Source organism: Rhinatrema bivittatum, chromosome 4 (assembly GCF_901001135.1).
Source record: "Rhinatrema bivittatum chromosome 4, aRhiBiv1.1, whole genome shotgun sequence".
Classification (NCBI taxonomy): domain Eukaryota; kingdom Metazoa; phylum Chordata; class Amphibia; order Gymnophiona; family Rhinatrematidae; genus Rhinatrema; species Rhinatrema bivittatum.
This window is the reverse complement of record NC_042618.1, coordinates 71,488,616-71,515,926: the sequence shown is the minus strand read 5'-3', so window position 1 is coordinate 71,515,926 and position 27,311 is coordinate 71,488,616. Positions and strand designations below refer to the sequence as shown.

Below are 27,311 nucleotides of genomic sequence, written 5' to 3'. Positions count from 1 at the left end.
TGAATGCAAGCGCATTAGGCTCTGCGCTGGGGGTGGAGGAGGAGTACAATGGTCTATAATACCTGGCCAAGGATCATCATTGCCATAGGGGGGTTATAAAACAGGAGGAAACTCACTGGGTAGTTGTGAATGAAGGCTCAGGGCACTGTAGCCCAGCAGAAACCGGTTCTGACTGAGCTGGCAGCTCAAAAGAGGAGAAAACTGCTGGGCCGAAACAAAACAGAAAAAAAAATACATATTTAAAAAGAAAATACCAGGGAAGACCAAATTCCAATGGCTACATAAAATTCCTATTTCACTACCTGAATAAGTATGCTTTCATCATGGCGTGTTCACTTCCACAATACTTTGATACATCTTCTTTCAAACAATTAACCTGTCAATTTAAAACACAATTTATGTACAAAATATTATGCTAACAGCATTAAATCACACATTTCTCAAAATGTTCACTATGTTTAAATTATAATAGCATTAGTGAAACCTATATTTTTCATGTGTTTTTACATGGAGAAATACCTGTGCATGAACTAGATGCATGCTAGCACGCACACACGCACAATTTTCACGGAATCATTACTACGGTTTTTAGGAGATGTACCGCAAATGGTGGTAAAATGGAATTATAGAAATTCTAATGAAATGTGTTTCAGATGAATATAAATAGATTTCCTCATTTTTTCTAAGCTAGAGACAAAAGAAAGGGGAGTGGGAGAAGAGCAGGGGGCATAGGTGCTAAGCATGAAACAGAATGCCAAAGAAGATGGGAATTCAAAAGCAGGGCAGGAAGGAAATTATAAGCCTAACCATTTCTTCAGGGCAAATGCTACTATTTAGGGCTCCATTTTTCAACGTCTTCCTCCATTCTGGGTCTGCGGCAACACACTTCTCAAACTGGTTCCATGATACTACCGTAATTAGTGTGTTTCAAATTTGTTTTCCTTTATGTTAAAGATTTCAGTTTAGGGGGACTTTTTGCCCAGCAGTGTCCTCCATCTCAATGGGGACCAGCCCCTTCTATCATGGGCTCTAAGTCTGGCTACTTAGTGTTACAGTTCCAAGCTGACAGACTCTCCTTCCCCACCCCCCAGAGACTCTGCACCATTACCAGTCCTAGCAAGTCTGAGGAACAGCAGACCCAAGCCAGATCTGCCATGGAGCCACTGCTCCAACCCAAAGAATTCCATGAATGGCTTTCTCAAACTCAAATTCTTGGTTCTTAACATGCACCCTGAATCATGACTAACAGGGCTGGGAGGATTCAAGAAATCACCTGTACCTAGATATCATCTCAGAAAAATGGTTGTATAACTTGCTCTTAAAAGCTTCCACTAATGGACAATGTAACTCACTCTAAGAATCATGTTTTGGTGCAGGACAACCCTCATGGCTAGAAAGTTCTGATTCTAACTTGGAGCTCCCAGGCTATAATTTAAGTCCATTACTTCTTATCCTTTCATCAGTGCAGTGGGAAAACAATGGCTTGTCATCTTCACTGTAATCCCCCTCCAGCCACTTCATGTATTTTAAATGTTGCTACTATATCACCACCTCAGTCTTCTCTTTACTAGGTTAAATAAACACAATTCATTCAAACTGGCAAGTCAGTATCTGGGCCTTCAATCTTTTTGTCGTTTTCTGGATTTCCTCCAGTTTCTCTACTTTTTTGAAGTGTGGGGCGCAAACAAGTAAAATATATTCCAAAAAAGGCTACCAAGGTTGAGCAGAGTGAGAGAATTACATGAAATGCTATTAATACATCTTAGTATAGGGTTTTCTTTGCAACAGAACTATATTCCTAAATCATATTCAGTTTATCATCTAATATGTTTCCAAACCACAGCCTGAAGAATAAAATTAGCCCATTACCTTGCTTAATGCGACCTGCCTACCTCGTGCCAGTGCTAACACAAGGAACCAATATCATCCTCAGAGGCCCTACATCGTGCATTTTGGTGCATTGTTAGGCCTCTGTTGATGATGTTGGCCAAAGAGAAACGGAAGCAACAGGACTGCTGGCCAGCCCATCCTACCAGCGGCCAAAGAGAAAGGGAGACCCTGGGGTTCCTGGCAGCAGCAGCAGAAGTGAGCGAGAATGGGTAAGAGTAAGTGTGTGCGAGAGAGAGTGAGAGGGGGAGGGAGAGAGCATGTGAACGTGTGTGAGAGTTAGAGAAAGGGACAGAGGTATGTGAGAGGAAGGAAAGGAGGGATAGAGGGAAAGAGCATATGTGAGTGACAGAATGGGAGAGCTTTAATGGGTCTTTCTCTTCTCCACCACTCAAGGAGTTCCACAGCAGACCAAACCCAGACAATTACAATCAAGAGCCAGTAATATGGCCCAGTTAAAAAAAAAAAAGTTTGCCCACCCTGCCATAGACAGTCGGTCATTCTCCAATTTATATTTATGCATTTTATTTATCCTAAGTGCAGTACCTGGCATTGGCCTTGATGTCTTTTATTCTATCTATACCATTCAATACTGTCCTCCATGGTATTTGCAACTGCTACCAGCTTAGTATCATCAACAAACTCCATTACTTAAATCATTAAATACAAATATTACATTTTACCAGGTGCAGAACCAATCAATCCCTCCAGATCCTTATTTGATATAATAAATCATTTTTAAATTTATATCCTGCTTTTTGTGACACTTCAAAGCAGATTACGTTCAAGTATTTCTCTATCCCTAGAGGGTTTACAATCTAAGGGGATCATTTACTAAGCTGCAATAAAGGTATAACACACGAAAAACCACATTTAATGTAATTTTTTTTTTTTTTACCTTTGCTGTCTGATCTTAGTTCTCTAATTGGTTGGTCACAGGCTTTTTTTTTCCACCTTCCCTTTCTTATTTTTTTTGCCAATTCCTTTTATATTGTCTTTTTTTCTGTTTCTTTTCTTTCCATCTTCTTCCCTCATTCTCACACGCATTTCTCTCTCTCACACACACACAGGCTCTCACTGTCACATGCTCTCTCATACAATCATTCATACACACAGTCTCTCACTGGCACATGCTGTCTGACTCTCACACACACAGGCTCTCTCTCACTCCCACATGCTGTCTTGTTCAAGCACATGCTGTCTCTGCAAACATTTAGGTCCTCACTCTCACCTCATCTCATACACGCACCCTCTACAGACCCTCAGCCTCTCTCTCACTGCTGGGCCTCCTCTTCGCGAGTCACTGCAGGATGAGCTCTGCAGCGGCCCTGATCTTCTCGGGCCGTGGCAACCCTGCTACCTGGCCTCTTCCTCTTCTCGGGCTGCTGAGACTTGGGATTCGTGGCGGCCCATAAGCGCTGCTCCTCTTCTGCACCCGCTGATGCTCCTCGTCCTTCCTGCCCACACGGCTCCGGCAACATTTACTTCCGGGGCCGCACAGGCAGGAAGGAGGAGGAGCATCAGCTCGTTTAAACACGATCTTTTTCTTCGGGCCGTGGTGACGTGAGCCTCACCAGGGCCTTGCCTATCTACCTGTCGCTGCGCCGCATGAGCCTCCCTACGCCCGGGGGCATTTGGGGGGGGGGGGGGGGGGGGGGGGGTCCGGAGGGGGGGGGGATACTAAAAAACTAATTTTAAAGGGTTGGGCTGTGTTTTTGGGTTATCGGCTCGGCGCAGCCGATAAAAAAAATAATAATTTCCCGATAGTCCACGAAACGCTGCGCGTGTCAGCAAAAACGTCTCGGCGTGTCACCTCTGATACACGTGTCATAGGTTAGCCATCACTGGCTTATATAAATGCTCAGTCAGTTAGGAAAAATTATATTGAACTGTTAGACGTTATTGAGCAAAACCAACTGGATTTTTTTTTTATTACAAAGTCATGGCACATGGATTAAAATACATTATTGTTGCAGAACTTGTGTCCACCAGGGTATAGTTTTATGGGTTCAGCTTGTATGAATAGGAGAAGAGGAGGAGTACTGGTGATTTTAATGGATACTATAAAGTTTGAGAGGTTGGTGATGGACTGCCCAGTTGAATGTGAAGGGATCCTTCTCAAGACCCGTACCTGCGTTTTTTGTCTATTATATATACCCCCTGGTTTACCAGTGGCTCTGATGCAATCAAAATCATCAAAGATTGTGGAATTGGATCTGAGATTTCAATTTGCATTATGAAGTGGATTCAGTTTCTGGTGTTCATTCCTTTAAGGAAACTTTAGCAGTTACGGGTTTGCATCAGTTGATAGAAATTCCTGCTCATGTGGCAGGGAATACTTTGGATTACTTCTTTGTGTCGGAAACAGCTAGGTGTAATGATATAGTGTCTATAAAGGATGATCTGGCTAGATATTTTAATGATAAAGTGTCTGGAATTAGAACCCAGACTGAAGGTTTACAGTGAGGGTGAACAGGAAACTTACAAAATGGAAGTAAAGCCAGTAAAGACAGGCTGGGACATTTTTGTTCTTTTTAATGAGAAAAGGTTGAAGGGAATGATGGCTGAATTAAGAAAACGTTTAATTCTCAGGTTCCTTTTTCATTTTTATTTATAGCTAATAAGTTTACTTTCCCCTAGATTTATCATTCTGGGATGTGACACGAAAAAAAAAAAGGGGAGGTGGGCAGCCGGCAGCATCGCATACTATCGCCCCCATAGCGCCACGGGAAAAGGTGTAGTTATCTCCTGTGGTGCTGCCGGCGATAATGTGAAAAACATTATTGCCAGCAGCACTGCCAGGAGATAATTCTGCCCAAACCCGCCCACACTCCTCCCCTTCCCCTAATTTGAATAATACCGCCACATTGCACAATAAAGAATGGCCCTGTACTTTTGGTAGCCAATTAGTGAAAATGTTGACTGTATCCCTTACTCAGGGAGTGGTACCTCTTAGTTTTAAGTGGACATGTGTTACTCCCATTCCAAAGAGTACCTCAGTTCCAACAGATAAAGTGACTAATTATCACCCTATTTCTAACTTACCTACTTTTTCAATATTTTTGGAGAAGTGGGTGTTGCCTCAATTAGAAGACTTTGCATTGAGACAAAAATTTAGGATAACAAGCAATATGGATTTAGAAAGACCTGAGGTACTGAGTTATTGTCCTTAACGGATGATCTATATTGTTAGTTAGAAAATAGTAAATCTGGTATCCTTATCCAATTGTATATTGCTTCTGCTTTTGACACAGTTTGCCACAATAAACTGTTGTCCAGACTGAAGGATTACAATGTAGCAATGTAGTCCTTCAGTGATTTTCCTCTTTTTTGAGTCACAGGAAAAAAAGTGTGTGAAAAGAAGGATGTATCTGATTGGTTTTCTTTGGAAGTGGAGGTTGCACAGGGCTCTATTTTATTACCGTTTTTTTTTTTTATTCCTTTGGGTAAGGTACTTGTTAGTATGGGGGTAATATATAAATGTTATGCTGATGATGTGTAGATGTAATAATTCGAGTACTACAGAAATGCATAGCGGACGAGTCAGATCTCATCCTCATAGCACTGGCATGGCCCAGACAACCGTGGTACGCCTACCTCATGCATCTCTCCATACAACCACCGATCCTTCTTCCAAACAAAAGGGACCTTCTAACGCAGGAGGAGTGAACCCTGCTTCACCCCATGCACGACTCCCGTCACTTGAAGCATGGAGATTGAAAGGGACGAACTAAGTCCCCTGGCGGTCCGGTGCAGGAATTTCTCTCAGAATGTTGAGGAAAAACTTTGCTTCTGTGCGCCTGCACAGTGGTTTCCCGCGTGACTGAGTCCCTGTCTCTTCAGTTAAATAGCAAAGAAACAGGAGCATACAGGAAGGTTGACATAGAGAATAAAGAAATGAATGAGACTGTCCAGGGAGGTGGGCAGGGACGCATGGCTAATTCATCCTGCTACCTATGGAAAACACTGTTTTCTGTAAGTGAACTTGCTTTTTTCCCTGCAGATAAGCAGGCTGAATTAGCCATGCTGTCTGGGAGTCCCTAGCTAGGGGGATGAGACACAAGATTCTTTCTCTGAAAAAAACAGTATATAAGTTTAGATTTGTGTAGGGTTATTGTGCAACGTATCCCTGCAAAGTGTGGACAGTCTTAAGAATTAGTCACATGATGTAGTATCTCTTGCCCCATAACTGTATCTGATTTGGTATGGTGCTGAAGGCAGTAATGAGAAGTGAAGGTGTGTAGTGATGACCACGTTGCTGCTTTGCAAATGTCTTCAACAGGAACCTGTTTAAGGTTGGTGATTGAAGCAGAGATGGCCCTCAACCGATGGGCTTTGACCTTTGAAGTTAGACGCTCAGATTTGGTAGAATAGCAGAAGTGGATGCCAGCGTCCATTTAGTCACTGGCAACCCTGGAGCATTCAGGTTGAAGGAAAGAAAGAGCTAGGAATGCCTGTTTGGAGTGTTAGTCGTTTGCTTATAATAGGCTAACGCTCTTTTGCAATCCAACGTGTGCAGCAGAGCTTCAACTGTTTGAATGCTGTTTAGGAAAGAAAGTTGGCAACTTTATGGTTTGGTTTAAGTGAAAGGCAGAAACTACCTTTGGAAGGAAGGATGGATGAGTTTGTAAGGTGACTTTGCCATGACAGAAGTGAAGAAAGGAGAATAGTGAACTAGTGTTGCGGACAGAATGGTGGACCCTTGGGCCGGCCTGGCGGATTGCGCTGATGAGAAGGGCGAATTCTTTGAAGATGATACAGGCCGGGAGGCGGAACCAAGATGGAGTTGAAAGTGGAGTCTTCACCCTGGAAGCCCGAAGTCCTTCCAAGAGGAGCTTGTGAGGTCCCGGTCCGCTGGGACTTAGGTGACGGTAGCAAAACTGAAGAGCAGATGGAGTCTTCACCCTGGAAGGCCGAGGGCCCCCCGACCGGACCGCTGGGACTTAGGTGAAGGAACGAGATGAGACGAGAAGACAAGCCTGAAGTAGAGGCAGACAGCTGACATAGGGAAATCAGAAGCAGCGCCATAGTTAAAAAAATCAAGGAACTAACCGAAGAGAATCTGGTAGCGGAGTGGATTCAGGAACAACAGTATCAGGAACAACAGGATCTGGATCAGCAGAATCAGGATCAGCAGGTTCAGGAACAACAGGATCAAAAACCAGCAGGTTCAAAAATCAGTAAGATCAAAAACAGTATGATTTAAACCAACAGAAACAGCAACGAGGCACTCAGGGACTGAGGAACCTTGTTGCTAGGCAACTTCACAGAGCAGATGCCGGCCTTTAGTAGCCAGCGTCTGACGTCAACAAAAGGGGCGGGCCGTAGCTCCCTGCAACCAGGCCGTTGAGAGATCCCCCCTTGCGCGCGCCCAGGAAAGGAACAGAGTGCGCTCGAGACCCGGCAACGTCCCCCCCCCATGGAGACGCCGCCGTGAAGAGGCCCGGCAGGCCCAGGAAGCGCCACACCCCGCCTCGGACCGCAATGGGAGGCAGCCAGTAAGGACCCGGTCGCTAGTCTAGCGACCGAGACCGCAACACTAGTGCCTGAAGTTCGCTGATTCTCCGATCCAAGGTTATTGCTACCAGAAATAATACTTTCCATGTGAGAAATTTCAGTGAAGATGTTTGCATTGGTTCAAAAGCTGGGAGCATGAGTGCTTCCAAGACCACGTTGAGGTCCTAGGGTACTGCTGGTTGTGTGGTCAAAGATCAGAATCTCAAGGCACCTCTCAAGAAGTGAGATACGAGGGGATGCATAGATATGGAGGCTCCTTGAATTGAGGAATGATTCACCGCTATGGCACTTAGGTGCACTCTGATGGAGGAAACCGCTAGACCAGAAAGGAATAGTGGATGGAGATATTTAAGCAACTGTTCTGTTGTAGCATGAAAGGGATCGAAAGCTATTGACACATACCAGTGGTGATACCTATGCCATTTAGCTGCATAATTTTTCCTCTTGGATGGTTTTCTTGAAGAGAATAGAATATCCTTAATCTCTATCAGAATTTGAAGGTGGCTTAGTACTTCCCTTTCAATCTCCATGCTGTCAAGTAAAGGGAGTCATGCATTGGGTGAAGCAGTGTTCCCTCATCCTGTGTTAGAAGGTCCCTTCTGTTTGGAAGAAGGATCGGTGGTTGTATGGAGAGATGCATGAGATAGGCGTACCAAGATTGTCTGGGCCACGCTGGCGCTTTGAGGATGAGATCTGACTCGTCTGCTATGCATTTCTGTAGTACTCGAGTCATTAGTGGGATTGGAGGGAATGCATACAACAGGTTCTCCGTCCATTTGAGTAGAAAAGTGTCTTATGCTAGCCTTCATTTGCTTGGATATAGAGAACAGAAACTTTATAGCTTTGCATTGTATTCTGTCACAAAGAGATCTATGTGGGGCATTCACCACCTTTGGAATAGGGAGTTTGTTACTTCCCAATGAAGCTCCCATTCATGGGGGTGAAAGATTCTGCTGAGGTGATCAGCCTCCATATTCCTTACTCCTGGGAGATAGGTCGCCTGCAGTCGTATCAAGTGAGCTAGTGCCCATTCCAGTATCAATACTGATTCTTTGCATAGAATCTTTGACCCGGACTCGGCTTCTTTGTTTCTGTAGAGCATAGCCACTTGATTGTCTGTAGTAAATCATCACTGTCTTGTGCTGAAGATTGTGTGAGAGGGCATGGTTTGCATATTGTATGGCACATAGTTCTAGAAGTTTGATTTGGGGGACCAAAGGCCTTGTGTTTTGAAGTGCAAAACGTGCGCACCCCATCCCTTCGTGGAAGCATCTGTAGTTAGAACTATCTGATGAGTCAGTACATGGAAAGTTGCGCCTGCCTGTAAGATCCCGGGCTTCAACCACCAGTCCAAGTCTGATGACATTGGTTGAGATAATGTTAGCATCTTCAACATAGGGTGGAATCTTTGCGACAATTGGGACTTCAGACCCCATTGCAAACGGCGCATGTGAAGGCATGTGTGAGGGACTACATACATCACAGCTGCCATGAGACCCAAAACGATGAGAATTTGTCCAGCTGTTGGATGTGGGAAGAGCTTTAGTGTTGAGTCCAGGTTTAGAAAGGTGCAAATTCTGTCCTCCAAGAGGAAGGCCTTGCAAAGGTGTGTGTTTATCATCGCCGCTATGAATTGCAGGGTTTGCGAAGAGTCGAGATGCGACTTTTCATAATTGATGATGAAGCCCAATCTTTCCAGGAAAGTTATTGTTGTATTTGTTGGGCACGGATGAGATCTGGACTCTGCTACAAGCAGCCAGTCGTCCGGGTAGGGAAAAAGTTTATTCCCTGTTTCCGAGTGTTGCATCCGTCGGTCTCAGACGGCTTCGACCTCTGTGCCTCACCTTTCTTCCTGCTCTCTCTGCTAGCCTTGGGAAGATGGCTGCTGCCACGCCTTCATGCTGCTCGCTCCGGCGTCCCCGGAATGGCAATGGCAAAGCTATCCGCCATGTTTCTCCTGAGGGCCTCCTAGGGAGCACGCACATGCCACCCCACATCTTTATCCACGTCATGGCGGGAACCTCTGGGGCATCCCCCTCGAGTGACGTCATGCCATCCGGGTATTTAGCCTGCCCTTCGTTTGCTACCAATTCGAGTTAGCAAGGATTGGATTGGAATGCCTCCAGTCTGAGCTACTCTGCCACTTCCATGCTGCCGCTGGAAGCTCTCTCTGCCCTTCACGGTAATTCTTCTAACCTGGGTACCCGCTCCTCGGGGGCCCTTTGCTTTCTTTCAGGTGCCTATCTGGGATACCAGGTACTCGCTCCTCGAGGGCCTGCTCTCCCTGCCTTGGTGCCTGCAATCCAACTACTTCTGCCTGCTGGAATCTCCATCTACACAGCTACCAACTTAGTGAGTAATCTGACCTTTATCAGTCTGTCTCATCTACAGCTCAGCACTGGGAACCTGCATCCGGAACTCCCTACACTACCGTGTGCTGCTAACATCTACCATTGTGAGACAGGTCTCCTCTGCCGAGGGCCCCTGGACTGCTACTAGTGGATCACCTCACTACTGCCACCTCTAGTGATATCATCCAGCTGTATAATAAAGACAAATCTTCTGTGTTTGCATGTCTCGAGTCTAGCCTACTACTGCAGTTCCTCACGGGGCTCCTCCCCGTGGGAGTGGCCATAACCGCAGTACCCAAGAATCCACTCCAACACCTCAAAACCATAACACAGAGGGTGGGCCACAGCTACTCCTAGACATTTTGTAAATACCCCGGGCGCCGAGGATAGGCCAAACGGTAGGACTTTGTACTGGAAGTGCTGGCTACTGACTTGAAAACAAAGGTAGCACCAGGATGAGGGGTGCTTTGGTATGTGGGTTTATGAATTCTTCAGGTCCAGAGAACTCATCCAGTTGTTGGGTTGCACAAAAAGTAAAATGGTTTTAAGAGAAATCATTTTGAACCTCTCCCGTTGAAGGTATTGATTCAGGAGCCGGAGATCCAGAATTGGATGTAAGCCTCCACTCTTTTTGGGGATGAGGAAGTACTGAGAAGAAAATCCTTGGAGCTGTCGATGACATGGCAGCATTTGAATCGTTTGTTGGCGAAGTAGCAATTGGATTTCCTGAAGGAGAAGGGGAACATATCTTTCCCTTTTTTGGAGCAGAACTAGATGTGTTAACCGTGGAACTGTATGGAATTTTAGGCAATAACCAGTCCTTATGATGTTGAGGACCTAACGATCTGATGTGATCCCATGCCATTCGTGAAAAAAGGAAGTGGCCTCCTACGGGTATTTGCAGCTGTGGCATTTTTAGCCTCAAAAAGACTGTTGGCTGTGGTGGCTTTGATGTATGCTGAGAGCGATTCCACCCTCGAGGTTGGGTATTTTGGGATTGTGGTATTTGTTGATATGGTGGAGTCTAGTAGGAAGAGAATGGCCAATAGGAGCATCTAGAGTAAAATTGCTTTCAGTATGAAGGATAACAACATTTCGCCGTTGTTTGGTCAGAGGGCGATGTAAGTGATGAAATCGTCACACTTTGTTCTCTGAGTTGGGACACAGTTTCCCGCAGTTTTTCTCCAAAAAGAATATCATGCTTACATGGAAGGTTTGCTAGCTTGTCGTGGACCTCTTTACGAATGGCGCTAACCTGGAGCCATGCTATTTTTCTGGCCGCAATGACTGCTGCCGAAGTGCATGCTGAGATATCGAATCCTTTGTAAATCGTGCGGAGTAGATGCCGCAATCCCTCTTCTATGTCTGCTATACTTTGTGTGTGTGGGACGTTTTCTGTAGGTTGTTGTGATCAGACTTCAGTTTTTTAAGACATTCATATAGATACTGGGTTATATAGAATTGGTGCTGCTGGATTTTAGCATTGAGCATTGCACCTTGGAACACTTTCTTTCCAAAGTCATCTAGATACCAGCTATCTTTACTTGGAGGGGTGTTAGAATAGAGACTGGTTTTTCTGGCTTTCTTCATCTCAGACTCGACCATGACAGATGCATGCATAAGGATGACTGGACCATAGTATGTCAACTTCCTTATCCTCAATTTTACATCTGTCTTCTTGGAAGTGGGGGGTACTGAGAAAGGTGACTCCCAAGTCCTTTCTTTTACTCCATTTAATATGGAGTGGGACAGCAAAGCCATTTTTTTGGCAGATGTGTCAAATATTTTTAGAAGACCATGCATATCCACCCTAGGATCTGGTAGTTTTTTGATTTCTAGATTCAAGGTGGTTCCCACCTTTTCTATGATCCTGGGGTATGAGAGATCCTCAGAGGGTGATGATGGTTCAGGTGGATCCTCTGGAGGACCCAATGGTATAGTTAGAGAAGACTCTGGTGAGGGTGGAGAGGAATAAAGAGGCTCTCCACATGGTATTTGTCATAGTGGGCTCCATCCTAGTATGTGTTCCTTACCTTCCGATTGTAGGTCGGGCGAGGGAGAAATAATGGAATGGTCTGATTCCTCCACAGTTGGACTGAGGGGGGGGGAGGGCGTGGATTCTGAGAGAAAAGTATCAAAGAAGGTTTGTAGAATTCCTGTGATTTGGGACAGCGAATGAGAGGCTGCTGCTTGTAACCTCTTGGTGGTAGGTGGAGAAGTTTTCTTTTTCTTTGCTGGTGGAGAAATGTCTTCTCAGGGTGAAGCTGACTTCCCTGTCCGTTTTGAAGGGCAGTAGGAAGGTTACTTAGTGTCTTCCCCCCTGTGTTTATCTGAACATTTTAGGATGCAAAGGGTTTCAAGATCTGGAGCATTGGAATCCTCTAGATCAGAGATTGTAAACACTTCTTTAGTTTGGTGCAGGTGTCCTGCTGGTAAAGCTTTCGACGCATGTTTCTGCGTCGAATGCATCAATTTTTTAGTTTTTAATAGACTCTGCTCCTGCATCGGAGTCAGATTAGCCCAAAGCCGACTTCGATGCACCTTTTAATGCTTGTGTCAGTCGACGCAGATCGTCAGTTCTTTTGCGTCGGTCAGATTCATGCGTCGGTTTCGAAGGCTCAGCGCTACCCCGGTTATCTCGGGAAGCATCCAGCGCTTCGGTGCATCTGAGTTGGAATGGCTATGCACATGCTTTGTATGCCCCCCCTTTGGATTTCGACTTACTGGCAGCCGGCTCTAAGGAGGATGCCTGTTTTTGCTTGTGTGATCTGCTGGGTTCTCGCCCCGGTGAAGATTGCATGGAGCGCTGACTCTGGGCATAAGAATCAGACAGGCCTTCTTCCAGTTTTTTTTTTGAGTCCAGCGATTGTGGTCTGGACAGAGGCATAGGTAACGAGTATGGTCATCCATGAGGGACATGATTTTGCCACATTGGCAAAATTTGAATCCCGGAGGCTTGGGAGCCATTGGGGCACTGAAAAGTGCCAGTTGGGGATCACCTTAAGTGATTAAAAGAGGAGAGAGAAAAAATTGAAGAGTGAGAAGAACCCACGACCGTTACTGCGTGGGAAAGCTAAAAACAGCTGAAGAGAGAGGGACTCAGTCACGTGGGAAGCCACCGCGCAGACACATAGAAGCAGTTTCTCAACAGTCTAAGAGAAGTTCCCGCACCGGACCGCCAAGGGATGCTCCCAGACAGCATTGTTAATTCAGCCTGTTTATCTGTGGGAAAAAAAAACTGAGGCAAAAAGAACAGCATTCGAGAAGTATAAAAGGATCTCAAAAAAAGGAACCCAAGGAAGAATATCTGTTAAAAATGAGGGAGATGAAGAAAAAAAAATTAGGAAAGCAAAAATTCAAGTGCAAGAAATAATTGCCAAAGAGGTAAAGAGAGGAAACAAAACATTTATCAGATATATCAGAGAAAGAAGGGAGGCCCGAATAGGAGATAGATGAAGAAATGGCGGAAATATTAAACAAATACTTCAGTTCAGTTTTCACTAAAGATGACCCTGGAGAAGGACCACTGATGTTTGACAAGACTGTAGATGAAACTCAGTTTACAGAAGAGAATGTATGGGAAGAGCTAGGAAAACAATGTGAACAAGGTCATGGAGCCGGATGAGGTTCATCCCAGGATATTAAGGGAGCTCAGATATGTGCTGGTGGGTCCGCTGCATGACCTCCTGGAAACGAGAGTGGTGTTGAGTGACTGGAGAAGTACGGTGGTGGCCCTGCTTCACGAGTTGTAGCAGAGAGGAGGCTGGAAACTACAAGTCGGTTAGCCTCACCTCAGTGGTGGGAAAATTAATGGAGACTCTGCTGAAGGAAAGAAGTAACTACAATCAGGAGGATTGCTGGACCAGAGGCAGCATGGATTCACCAGGGAAAGGTCCTATCAGACAAATCTGATTGATTTTTTGATTGGGTGACTAAAGAATTGGATAGAGGAAGAGTGCTCGATGTGAACTACTTGGATTTCAGCAAAGCTTTTGATACGTTCCCACATAGGAGACTTGGGAATAAAATGAGAAGCTTGGGAGTGAGCACCAAGGTGGTGGCCTGGATTACAAACTGGTTGACGGAGAGAAGACAGTGTGTAATGGTAAATGGAACCTACTCTGAAGAGAGAACAGTGTTAAGGGGCGTGCCACAAGGATTGGTGTTGGGACCAGTTCTGTTCAATATCTTTGTGAGCGACATTGCAGAAGGGATAGAATGTAAAGTTTGTCTATTTGCAAATGATACTAAGATCTGCAACACAGTGGACATGCTGGAAGGAGCAGAGAGAATGAGACGTGATTTAAGGAAGCTTGAACAATGGTCGAAGATATGACAGCTGGGATTCAATGCCAAGAAGTGCAGAGTCATGCATCTGGGGTGCGGTAATCCAAAAGAGCTGTAGGTGATAGGGGGTGAAGGGCTGTTCTGCATGGAGCAAGAGAGGGACCTTGGGGTGATAGTGTCTAGCGATCTGAAGATGGCGAAGCAATGTGACAAGGCGATAGCTAAAGCTAGAAGAATGCTAGGCTACATAGAGAAAGGAATAATCATTAATAAAAAGGAGGATAATTCCCTTGTACAGGTCCTTGGTGAGGCCTCACCTAGAGTACTTTGTTCAGTTCTAGAGACTGTATCTCAAAAAGGACAGAGACAGGATGGAGGCAGTCCAGAGAAGGGCAACCAAATTGATAGGGGTCTCCATCAAATGATTTATGAGGAGAAGTTGAATGACCTAAATATTTATACCTTGGAGGAGAAGCGGTGCAGGGGAGATATGATACAGACCTTCACATTCCTGAAAGGTTTTAATGATGCACAATAGACAAATCTTTTCCGTTGGAAAGAAATCAGTAGAACTAGGGGTCACAAAATGAAACTCCAGGGAGGACGACTCAGAATCAACATCAGGAAATATTTCTTCACAGAGAGGGTGGTGGATACCTGAAATGTCCTTTCGGAGGACAAAAGCAATGAAAGATTTCAAAGGGTATGGGATAAACATCCCTAAATGCTAGAGGATGAAAATGAATAAAAGCGTGCATGGGGGTAACTTGCTGGTGTGGTGGTTACTACCCTTAACCAATAAGCCTTCATATTATTGATGCAACTCCATTATATAAAAGCCTTTAATAATAAATAAATTATTGCTCTCTGATTCAATGGCAGGGGGAAAAGAGGAAAATGGGAATTAGATTCAGACAACCAACAAGGACACTGAATTTACGGTCTGGGAAAACAAATAAGTATGGGGGTAACTTACTGATGCGGCTGTTACTACCCTTAACCAATAAGCCTGATACTTTTGATGTCATTCCAACATTTCTCTCTGCTTCAACGGCAAGAAGTAATGGGGAATTGGACTCAGACAGCAACTATCATGGGCCCTGACTTTGACTGTCTGGGAAACTAAGTATGGGGGTGACCTGTATGGCATGGCAGATGCTATCATAAGCTTGCTGGGCAGACTGGATGGGCCATTTGATCCTTTTCTGCCATCATTTCTATCTTTCTATAATATTTCACAGAAATTTGTTACCTAGAACTGAAATAAAACGTGACTTGATAATGCCTGCCAATGAATACCACCACTGTAACCAATCTTTGTTTGTTTGTTCGTTAAGTTATAATTATGAATGTCACTTTGCAAACTGTTGTGATCTATACATGGAATGACGGTGTATAAAATGTCTGAATAAATAAAACACTTGTATATAAGAATTCCATGCTGCCACAAAACCACACACTGCTTTTATTTACCTTTGCTACCGAAATGCCATAATCCTTAAGAGATTCGACTGACTTCTCAAGTTGCTCAAGAAAGAAAATACTTGAAGAAACTAAAATAAAATGATAAAGAAGAGTTTTACCAGTGTTTTCCTTTACAGGAGAAAATAATAAAATGCAATTAATTACATTTATATGTCTCAGCTAACAATGTTCCAATGTTAGTGACCCTGTTTCACTCAGAATTCAGGACCAATGTCTACATCATGGGATATTTGTCTTTACTATTAATTAAAAAAAAATAAAATACATGAATCAGAAACCTTAAAAAGATAATCTGAAAAACTTCTGTGGTAGAAATCCATTAGCCATGTGGCCAGTGGCACTCATAAAAGCTGATATAACCATCAGTTTTCATCAGTGGCTAGCAAAAAAAATCATTACGCTCGAGAGGAATTTCTGCCATTGTCTATGTTTTTAGAATACCAGAGCAGTATTTGTATCAAATAAGTAAAAAAAAAAAGATTTTTTTTGCCTTAAAATGATTATACTTACGAACTATTACAGAGTTATGAAAGTATAATTTTTTCTGGAAAATATGTTCATTTAAATGATTTTTTTTTATTATAGCTGTTAGAAATGTATACAAACGTATCAAAAACAGAACATGAAGGTAGATAAGAAACATAAGATCATCTAGTCTGCCCAATTTACTTGTTGGTGCAATGCCATAGGCCTGTCAATCACCAACTTTCCCTTCACATCTTCTAATGAGGGATCCTCAGTGCCTATCCCAGGTTTTTTAAAATTATGTTAGTTTTTCTCTATATTGGGAGGTTGTTCCATGTATCCTCCACCCTTTCTGTAAAGAAATACTTTCTGATGTTACTCCTGAGTCTACAACCTAGGAACCTCATACTGTGACCTCTTGTTCAAGATCATTCTGTCCTCTGAAAAAAAGATGTGCTTCTTGGTTATTATTTATATCTTTGAAGAATTTAAATGTTTCAAACATATCCTCCTATCACGCTTCTCTTCTACAGCAAACATAGGTAGGTCTTTAAGTCATTACGTAGGGCTTTTATTGTAACTACACCATTTTAGTCTCTCTCTGGACCACCTCTAGCTTACCTGCATCTTTTCAGAGAAACAGCCTCCAGAATGGAAATAATATTCTAGGTGAGGTTCCACTACTGACCTGTACAGAGGCATTATCACCTCTTTTTTTCTACTGGCTTTTTTTCTACCTTAGCATCCCTCTGGTTCTAGCCCCTGCATTATCACACCGTTTTACTATCATCGGACATGATCATCCTGAGGTCTCTATCCTGGGTGGTGCACATATGTTTCTCATTCTCCATAATGCTCTGCTTCCTTGGATTTTGGCACCGTAAATGCACAATTCTGCACTGAATCTCAATACAAGCACTTAATACTGTTCAAACTTTCTTAGATCACTTCTCATTTTGTCTACTCCCTCAGAGATGTCCATTCTTTTGCGGATCTTAATGTCATTTATAAAAAGGCAAACCTTTCCTTCATATTCTTCTACTATATCACTCACAAAGATATTAAACGGAATCAGACCCTTCTTTCCTCAGCATGGATTCTATTTACTACCACCCTCTCTTGTGTTGCGCTCCTGCTCGCGGGCTGTGCCGCAAGCAGGCGCTTACCTCGCAGCTGGGCCAACCTGGAGCCTTCCGTGTGGCTGAAGCTGCCGCCGCCGTCCTTCTGCAGCCCGGAAGCCGCTTTCTTGCTCCTGCACAGCAGGGCCGTGCTGGCATTCCAAAGCGGCAGGAGCCACTGACATCATCCATTTCGCGGCCCGGAGGCCGCAGTCCACAACCTCGCTTGCGGCTAGGAGCTGCTCCTCAGCCTGCCTCTCGGCGACAGTAAACCGCCTCCAACGTCAGGGCCTGTTTCACAGCCCAGTCCTGCTCCTGCGTCTGTGCGGCGGGGACGCCGCTGTCCAAGATCCTGCACTCCTTGTTTCCTCCTAAGGGGCGAGGCCACGCCTCTCTCCAATTTAAAGGGCCCGCGGCTGGATATGCCCCGGGCCCCACCTGTGAACTCCTCCCTGGGCGTTTCTTGCAGAGCCCTACAAAAGGGCTCAGTCGTCACTTCTCCTTCCCCTTGGCAAGGGGCTAGTCCTCCTTAGGACTCCTCGTCTTCCAGCTCCTGCTCGGCATCTCCTTTTCTTTATGGGATCCCTTGTCGTTCTGTTCCTGGTCTCTTCACTGGATGTCCTTCATCTCTTTTGATGTCCCTTTCGTTCCTGATGTGTTCTCGTTGATGTTCCTGATGTTCCAATGTTCTCCTTGTCCTGAAGTCCTCCGTCTCTGATGTCCGCCATGCTTCCGAAATCCTGATGTTTCTCCTGCGAGGTTCTGATTTCTGTCCAGTCCTGTTTGCAAAGCTCCGCACTGTCCTGTCCCTGTATGGTCCGCGACCAGCCCAGCTGGGTTGTGTAGGGCACGCAGTGGTCCAGTGGTCCATGACCACCCCAGCTGGGGTGTGTAGGGTGCTCGGTGGGATAACTTCTTCAGCTGGAGCAGAGGATCCTCTATGTCCTTTGTCAGTCCTCCTCCATGGTCCAGAGTACACTGATGTTCTTGCCTCACTCTCCCTCGCTGCCCTTCAGTGAGTGTTCTGGAAGCCCGAAGTGGATGCCCCGTGCCTTCGCCATGGAGGCCTGATGTTTTAGCTTGTCCAGAAGTCTTCGTCTTCTGTCATCCTCAGATGTCCTGGTTCCAGATTTTACCTCCTAACAGGCCATCCTCAGTCCAACTTTGGTGGAACCTTCAGATTTGTTTTCCACATCGGGTCGGAAGTTCCATCTTCCTTCAAATGACCTGTCAGGTGCGTCGATCACGCCAGGTCCCGAAGCTCAGTGGTTGTTGTTTGGAATCTGGCCGGTTACCTCCACTCTGAGTTTTAACTCTTCTGTCGTCTTCGCCAGTATCCTGAGTCTTCGTCTACTTCAGAACCTTGAATCCTCATCTCCTCTAGTACTGTTGTCTCCAGTGCCCACCCTTGCCAGATGTCCATGTCCACTTCTGCCTCCTGTCCGGCCTGCCGTTACCCAGCAGCAGGTCCGAAAGGCCTTGGAGAAGTTGGAGGACTACTCAGAGACCAACCTTGCGTGGCTGGCCTCAAGGAGGCCATGTAGGTCGGCGGGGGCCTGGGCGTCCAGTTTCTGCCCAGATGAGGCTCTGTCTCACCTGCCTTGATGCTTCCTTGGAGTTCCTCTCCCGGTCCGCCGAGGCCCAAGGGCACACTCTACTCGTCCTAGCGCAACAGATTGCCAAGGCCTCGAGTGCAACAGGTTGCCAAGGCCTCGAGCGCTACATCTTGTCCATCAGTCAACCAGTTTCTAATCTAATCCATTGTCTTGAGCCATCCCATTGCTATTCATGCTTTTGACAGTATCAAAAGCTTTATTGACATCCAACTACACACCACATCCAGTACACATCCCTGATCTAATTATTTTGTCACTCAATCAAAGAAATGGATCAGATTTGTCCGATCCAGCCTCTGTTTGGTAAAATCATGTTGCCTTGAATGCTGCATTCCAATAGATTCAAGATACTTTACTATACTTTCCATTAGTAGAGTTTACATCAGTACCCACCAGTGAAATGAGGCTAACCACTCTCTAATATTCACCTCCTCCCTATTACATCTCTTATGAAGAGGGACAACATTTGCCTTTCTCATCTACAGGTACTTGGCTGTGTAAGGTTTAAACAATCTTTTTGAGGAGGAAAGTTTGTTACTTTCCTTCATATTTGGGGGGGCTTCTTCCAGATGCTACATAGTTATGTTGTGTATCCTGGCCAAGGCAGGCCCGCAACCGGCTCTACTCACCCCCGATGCTCGGGTCCCAGACTTGGCCCTTCCTCTTTGACAGCGGTAGACAGTCGCCTATGCGCTCGTGCTCCTACTACGCTCCCAGGTTCCTCCGGCAGCTCCGCAGCCTCCTCCAGTCGGGTCTCCCCACGTGCGTCGAGGGGAGACGCCGCCATCACATAGTTTCAGTTTGTCTGCTTTAGGCACGCGCGCGTCTTCCCCGACTTTAAAGGAGCCGCGGCGGGAAACCTTCCCACAGCCCCGGATGATGTCTCCAGGCCCTGCTACTTAAGGCAGGCTCCGCCATCCGGTCTTTGCCTTGGCAACAGGTCTCCATGCTTCCAGTTGTGTGCTTAGTTGCTGCGTGTTCCTGTTCCTGTTCCAGTACCTGTCCTAGTTCCAGTCCTGCGTTCCTGTCCTGTCCTTGTGCTTCAGTTCCAGCTTCCTGTTTCCACATTACCCTTTGGACGGATTCCTTGGCTTGACCCTCGCTCATTCCTGACCATGCTTTGGACGGATTCTCTGGCTTTGACCCTTGCTTGTTCCTGACCACGCCTTGGACGGATTCCCTGGCTTTGACTCCTGCTCGGACCTGACTTTTAGTCTCCAGCCGCCTGCCCTGACTCCAGCTTGTACCTGACTTTGCCTCCGGCTGACTAATTGGACTTGGCCTTTCTTAGGCTTTTGCCTACTTACAAGCCCGGACTTAACATGTTCCTGACTCCTAGCCTGTTTCAGCCTGTACAGGCTTCTAGTTCCAGGCCCTGTCTTGAACCCAGCTCTATTAGACTCTGTGTCTCCGCTGCTTCCTGGCTCCCTGCCTCGAGCATCCTCCACGGGATCAACCACACGGAGGCCCGCCTAAGACCAGCTGGCCCCAGTACCCAAGGGCTCAACCTGCGGGGAACGAGGGCTGGTACTGGCAAACCTCCAGTCGGCCTCCGCTTCCCGTTCTGCTCCGGAAAGCGACAACTTCACCTCGGGCTAAGGGTCCACCTCCGCAACAGTTAGCTACCATTTACATGGATCTAGCTTCCAGGGTAAATACAATATGCACCAAATGTATGGAGATATAGTGCTTGTATGATGTATACTCATTATGGACATCATGAAAATCTGACCTGTTTGGAGTGTGTGGATTTATGATTACGTATCATTTAAGACGACTGCTGGTTAAAAAAAATGGACATACAGAACTGGAAAAAACAAATTTTATGTGACGGTAGTGATGTTTTTCAAATACCACAAGGAGAAAAAACAGATTTTTTATTTTATTTGTAGTTATTCATGCTCAAATCATCTGGTTTTTAAGCAACTGTTGGACTAACAGTAAGTTTCTAGTCTTACCGTCTTTGTTGAAATAAATGAGGGATGTTTTTCTTGCATGCAAAGTGTTGACATACTCCCGATAACTGAGCTCCTGCAGCATGCTGCCATTTGTCCCAGACATGTTACACACACATAGGAGCAGAAAAATGAAATGAGAAACCCATCCATTCATCTTGGTCGACCAATCAGCAGCAACAGATTTTGTTGTAGTTTTACCTGAAAAAATATTTACAATGGTCATGTGCAAAGATTTTATTACTTACACATAACAGTATCTCTATTATTCAAATCTTGGTTTCCAACTTCACTAAATCCCTTTACAATTCTTCTCAGTCAGTATAAATACTCAAATTGTTTTATGACTAAGACCTCAATTCACCCCTCTGTGGCTACTAAGAACATAACATATACCATACTGGGTCAGCCCAGTATCCTGTTTCCAACAGTGACCAATCTAAGTCACAAGTACCTGGCAAGTACCCAAACATTAGATAAATCACAAGCTACTATTGCTGATTAATTACCATAATAGCAGTTTATGGATTTTTCCTCTAGAAACTTATCCAAACCTTTTCTAAACCCAGTTACACTAACTGCTGTAACCACATCCTCTGGCAATGAATTCCAGAGCTTAACTATGTGCTCAGTAAAAAAGAATTTTCTTTGATTTGTTTTAAATGAGCTCCTTGCTACCTTCAGAAAGGTAAACAAGTTAAAAATTGTTTTTAAATGAAATTGTTATTGAATGCTGGAGCAAAGGCTACACATGAGGTCAACTTGTTGCAAATTTGATGATACTGAGTATTTAATAAAGTATTTTCAGCCCACCCATCTGCAAGTAGTAGAATGCATTATGTGCCTCACTTCCCTCTGCATGATCCCGATGACCCTTTTTCAGACATAAAAAGTCACTCAGGTGGTCAGTCTTCCAAAGAAAAAGGCATGGAAACCGCACTGAGTATGTGTGGGCCATTATGTTGGCATAATCTAAAAGATAAGAAACCAAAATACCTGCCCTTGCGTCAGTCTCCATATTCATTGAAACCCTTTATTCAACCCAGTTCCATAAGAATCAATGGGGAAAAACCCCAGCATAAACAAAACATGGGGAAAAACAATACTTATGGTCAGAAAACGAACCAACAATTCCTTAGCAAACTGCAGTGATCAAGGACCTGCTGTTAAGTAAGACCAGTATGTGTTCAAATGGGAAAAAATATTCATCATCATCTATACATATTTTATTCTCTATATTTCACTCACAGCTTTTCTGTCCATAAAGGGTCAGCATTCAGAGGACACTAGCTAAACACTTTTCCCTTACATACACCATTCAATCCTCATCTCCTACATTTCTTTCATGGCCACAAAACCCTCTTCCACACATTAACACAGGTCAGCAAAGTAAGACACTCTAGGCTGGAAAGCCAAATTTGTCACACACAAATGCTACACCCCATTGCCTACCTTGCATCCTCAACTTTCATGACATAATAAGAGAGGGATCCATCTTCATATATCCCACTCCTGCCACTTTCTACACAACATCCATTATACATATTAGGGTTCCTCAGTAGCGTTGGTACGGAAATGATCCGCAGAACGGAGTACTCACAGTAGCAGAGCGAAGTTCCAGAGGAAGCCCCGGGGTACGGGGCAAGTAGCAGTCCAAGAAGCAAGGCTCTCCGAGGAGCAGATAGCCAGAGGCAGATAGGGCCCCCGAGGAGCGGGTACCTGGAACGTCTCTTGTCAAGGACGCAGGAGCTGGAACGCAGGTCTGAAGTAAGTGGATTCAGCAATGAGGGAACTCGTTGCCACATCGTAGGCAGGCAGGGCCAGCTGGCTTAAATGTCCAAGAGTGTTGACGTCATCCGAGGGAGACACCCCCGAGGTTGCTGCCATGACGTGAATAAGACTGGCCCGAGGGCGCGCGCGCGCACATCTAGGGAACTCACAGGGCAAGATGGCGGTCGGCAGCGTCCACGCTGAGTGGAAGGGCCCGGGAACTAGGGCGTGCAGGCCGGCGGCAGCTGGCAGAGGCCGCCAATCTCCCCAGAGGAGTTGATGCAGGAAGGCATAAGGTGAGCAAGAGCGGACGCAGCCATCTGGGTCATAACAGTTGTGTGTTTGTGAATGTGTAAGGATGCATAAGAAAAGGCCACCCCAAGTCCTTTTTGGAGAATTTTATTAGATCTATTACATTTTTCCTTTTATTTTAACCACTTTATGTATTTCTTTGGCAATCCATGTACAAAATGTCATGCCAATAAAGTTTCCTGAATCTGTATCTAAAGCACTATAAACACTAAAAGCAATTCTCAAAATGCTCACCAGATGGCAGCATACTACACAAAGAACAATTTTCAAAGCAATGAAGCTGTGTTCAAATGGTTTAACATACCAAGGGGCCCATGCAAAACAGTGTGCTCTGCCGTAGGAACCAAAAGGGTTAAAAAAAAAAAGTGTGCTGGCGGTCAGCAGGTTAGGAAAAAGGATGCTCAAATAATGAGCGTCCATTTTCCTAAACCGTGGCTGTGTACAGTTTAGGAAACGGACGCTCGTAAATCAAGCGTCCGTTTTCCTAACCCACTGACGGTCACTTGACAGCCACCTCTCCTGGGTGCCCACTGCCAAGGAGGTGCTAGGGGTGCACATTTGTCCCTGGAGGCTCCTTGGCAGCGTGACCCTTCATTTAAATATTCAATCTCGAGCCCAGGAGAGGTGCTGGATGCGTGTAAGGAAAGCGGGTGCTCAACACTGAGCACCCGTTTTCCCGAGCTGATTTATTGCATCAGCCCCCAAGATTGCTGCCCTCAGTACAGTAGGTGTGGGTTTCCACAGTACACATACTCTTTTAGACTGTGAGAAGGCATTATCAGGGCCGTACTTAGGTTAGGGAGGAAAACAGCACATAATTTTTTTTTGAATGCAGTAGCTGAGTGGTTAAAGTAGAAGGCTATAAACTAGGGAGGCCAGGGTTCAAATACCCTTGAGCAAGTCATTTCTCCCACCATTGCCTCAGATACAAACTTAGGGCCTGATTTACTAAGTTTTTTTCTCCCATTCAGTGTATATGAATAAAATGTTTAGTAAATGAGACCCTCTGGGGACAGGGAAATTACAGTACCTGAATGTAATCCACTTTGAAGTGCCTGAAAGGTGGAATATAAATTTTATAAATAAATAAATACATAAAATTAATCCTTCTCGCAAAATAGCAGATGCGAAACCTGGGCGGCTCAAGCTAATTTTCAAAGAGAAACTACCCAAAGCAGGCACACTAAAAGTGCATGCATGCTTTGCATCTAAGCAGGCTATTTGAAGATTGCCTCTACAGGGCACTGCATTTAGCAGACAGATGCCCTGTACACCTCCTGCTGTCACTGCTCTGAACAGCAATGTATGTCAGTCACAGACGTAATCAGGGCAGCTGAGATAATGCTAGAACTGGTGATCAGTTACAGGGCCTAAAGATGGAAAGGGCCTGATCTTCGCTTCCCCATTCTCTTCTCTCACCTCCATTGATCCCATCCCACTTGCTCTTGGCTACGACTGGAAAAGAACAGCACTGCAGCTTCAGATTCATGCATCAGCCTCCCTACCATTTGAGTGATCCAGCCTAAACAGTATATAAGAATATAAGACTTTCCATACTGGGTCAAGCCCAGTATCCTGTTTCCAACAGTGGCCAAACCAGGTCACAAAGTACTTGGCAGGATCCGAAGGGATCCGCGCGATTGCCCGATTTACCTCAGTCTCTTGTAACAAAGCGAGAAGTACATAGAAAAAATAAAGGTGTAGTCAGTGTATGTGAAGACTGTCTAGGGAGGAGGGAGGGAACACATGGCTAATTCATCCTGCTATCTACAGAAACACCGTTTACGGTAAGCAATCTTACTTTTTCCCAGTGATAGCAGGCTGAATTAGCCATGCTGTCTGAGAGTCCCAAGCTCCCTGGTGGTGTCAAGGTGTTTTGTTTGTAGGTTAGGACGCCACCCCTAAAAATTGAACAGTAGACAGTCTTATTTTTGTGTCATGGTTGACAGGATTGCCGAACCCATGGCTGCATCAGAAGAGCTCTGCTGTTGTAAACAGTATGCGCTGTGAAAGTGTGGAGAGAAGACCAAGTTGCCACTTTGCAAATGTCCATCAGCAGAACGTTTAGTGGGTGACTGACTTTTGGTCTTATATTCAATGGTAGATTGCGCATATTGTAGTAAAACGTAATGCATTGGGACAACCAACTAGCCAGAGTTCTCCTGGAGACAGGTTGGTTGGGAGAGTTTGGGTTGAAGGAGAGGAACAGCTGAGATGGCCTGGAGTCTGAATAAGTTCTCTGTTTGTAATAAGCCAATGCTCTTTTACAGTCCAAGGTGTGGAGAAGCTTATCTCTGTCGTTCTGGCTTGAAAATTGGGAGAGTAATGGACTGGTTGATATAAAACGCAGATACCACCTTAGGGAGAAGGCAGGATGAGGTCGAAGGGTGACCTTGTTATGAAAAAATTCTAAGTACGGGGAGTAGTGAACTAAGGCTTGCAGTTCACTTACTCTCCGTGCTGATGTTACCACCACCAAGAAAACAGTTTTCCAAGTAAGGTATTTGACATGACAGGAGTCTAGAGGTTCAAAGGGAGGTAACATTAACTGTTCCAGAACAATATTGAGATTCCATGGTACCGGCGGCTTTGTGACCGGTGGTCTCAGATGCAGAATGCCACGCATGAATCTGGAGATTAAAGGGTGGTTGGAAATGGGTAGTCCGTTGTGAATACGATGGAAAGCTGCAATTGCACTAACATGTACTCGAACAGAGGCGTATGCTAGACCCGCTGTGAAAAGAGTATGGAGGTATTCCAGAAGATGTGTTATCGTTGTAGAGAAGGGGTCTAGATTCTTCGGTCTGCACCATTCTGAGTAATGACGCCATTTCCCGGCATAGTTACACCTGGTGGACGTTTTTCTGGATTCAATGAGAACGTCCTCAAGTTGAGATGAGAGTCCTAGGTAATTTAGTACGTGCTTTTCAATCTTCATGCTGTCAGATGGAAGGATTGATGCATTGGATGAAGAAGGAATCCCCCCTCCTGAGTTAGAAGTTGGGGATGGTTTTCCAGTAGAATTGGTGGGCGAATGGATAGTCGTTTGAGGTACGCATACCATGGCTGCCTTGGCCAGGATGGAGCTATAAGTATCATGTCTGCTGCATCTCTAATGCATTTTTGTATCGTTTTTGATATGAGTGGAATGGGAGGGTAAGCATATAGAGTAGGCCCTCCATCCATGGAATGAGGAAAGCATCTGGAGCGTAACAAAGTTTGCTTGAGTAGATGGAGCAAAATGCCTGAGTTTGCCGGTTGCTCTCTGTGGCAAACAGGTCCATAGTTGGAAAACCCCACTGTTGGAATATGTTGGACACTACCTCCCGGTTCAAGGTCCATTCGTGTGGATGGAAAATTCTGCTGAGGCGGACCCAGCGAAGAATGAGGCGATCGGAGGCGCACGATTTTTTTTGGCTCGCTGTCTTCGGGCCCGGGGCAACATCAGACCACAGTCTCAGCATGAGGCTGTGTCATGCTCCAGGCCCAAACAAATATAACAATAATTATGTCCATCAGTGATGGACATAATTTTCCCGCATTGGCAGTACTTGAACCCCGATGGCTTTGGGCCATTGCTGCCAAAGTGACGGGAGAAAAATTCAAAAAAATCTGAGGTGCGTTAGTGCCCGGCGCACCTGCGTTTGCCGCACGCACAGTTTGGATCACCTACCGCTCAATACTGTATTTAAATGGCATGCAAATGCAAGCCGCGTCCAACCCGCATCCATTAAGCGCAATCCATTTTACTGTATAGGCGCTATACAGCGCCTATACAGTATCCTGGGTGCGCTGGTACCTGTCATTTCAAATGTCAGGTACCAGGAAGTGGATCCCAACTTTAATCAAAAGAAAACCTAAGGCGAGCAAGGCGCAGGGCGAAAAGCGATTTGACATGCTATTAAAATATTGTAAATAAAGTGTAACAAAAGTTAACTTACTTTTTCTTACAGTCCTCTCCGCCCTCCTCCGGAGGCGCACACCGCGGCTCCCCTGCCTCCTGGGGGCAGCCGGCGGCGAAAGAGGCTTCCAGCAGCCCCCGCTGGCGAAGATGGATGAACGCACGCCCGTAGTGCACGGGCGCTCGTCAGCAAAGGCGCATGAACAGACGTGCGTGATGTCACGGCGTACGTTCATACGCTTTCACTGGCTTGAGCACCCCAATTGATGGGCACCCAAGTCAGCGAAAGCGTATGAACGTACACTGTGACGTCACGCAGGCCCGTTCATGCGCCTTTGCTGACGAGCGCCCGTGCACTACGGGCGTGCGTTCATCCATCTTCGCCGGCGGGGGCCACTGGAAACCGCTTTCGCCGCCGGCTGCCCCCGGGAGGCAGGGGAGCCGCGGTGCGCGCCTCCGGAGGAGGACGGAGAGGACTGTAAGAAAAAGTAAGTTAACTTTTGTTACACTTTATTTACAATATTTTAATAGCATGTCGAGTCGTTTTTCGCCCTGCGCCTTGCTTCACGAGGAGAGGAGAGAGGACTGGGGTTGCCCCGGAGACCGGCGGCCAAGGCAGGTGAGCGGGGGCTGGGGGAAAGTTTACC

At 45.6% G+C, this 27,311-nt stretch overlaps 1 protein-coding gene across 3 annotated transcripts in view; it reads right to left on the bottom strand.

Moving 5' to 3' along the window:
* Positions 1-27,311, bottom strand: part of TXNDC16 (thioredoxin domain containing 16) — a 242,981-nt gene that overhangs the window by 196,560 nt on the left and 19,110 nt on the right. For all 3 annotated transcript variants that reach the window (XM_029598324.1, XM_029598325.1, XM_029598326.1), the window contains exons 2-4: positions 20,685-20,882; positions 15,516-15,595; positions 303-376 (exon numbers count right to left, since the gene is read on the bottom strand). In XM_029598324.1, the coding sequence (XP_029454184.1) occupies positions 303-376; positions 15,516-15,595; positions 20,685-20,838 (308 nt within the window). In that variant the 5' untranslated portion in view covers positions 20,839-20,882. The remainder of the gene's footprint in view (positions 1-302; positions 377-15,515; positions 15,596-20,684; positions 20,883-27,311) is intronic.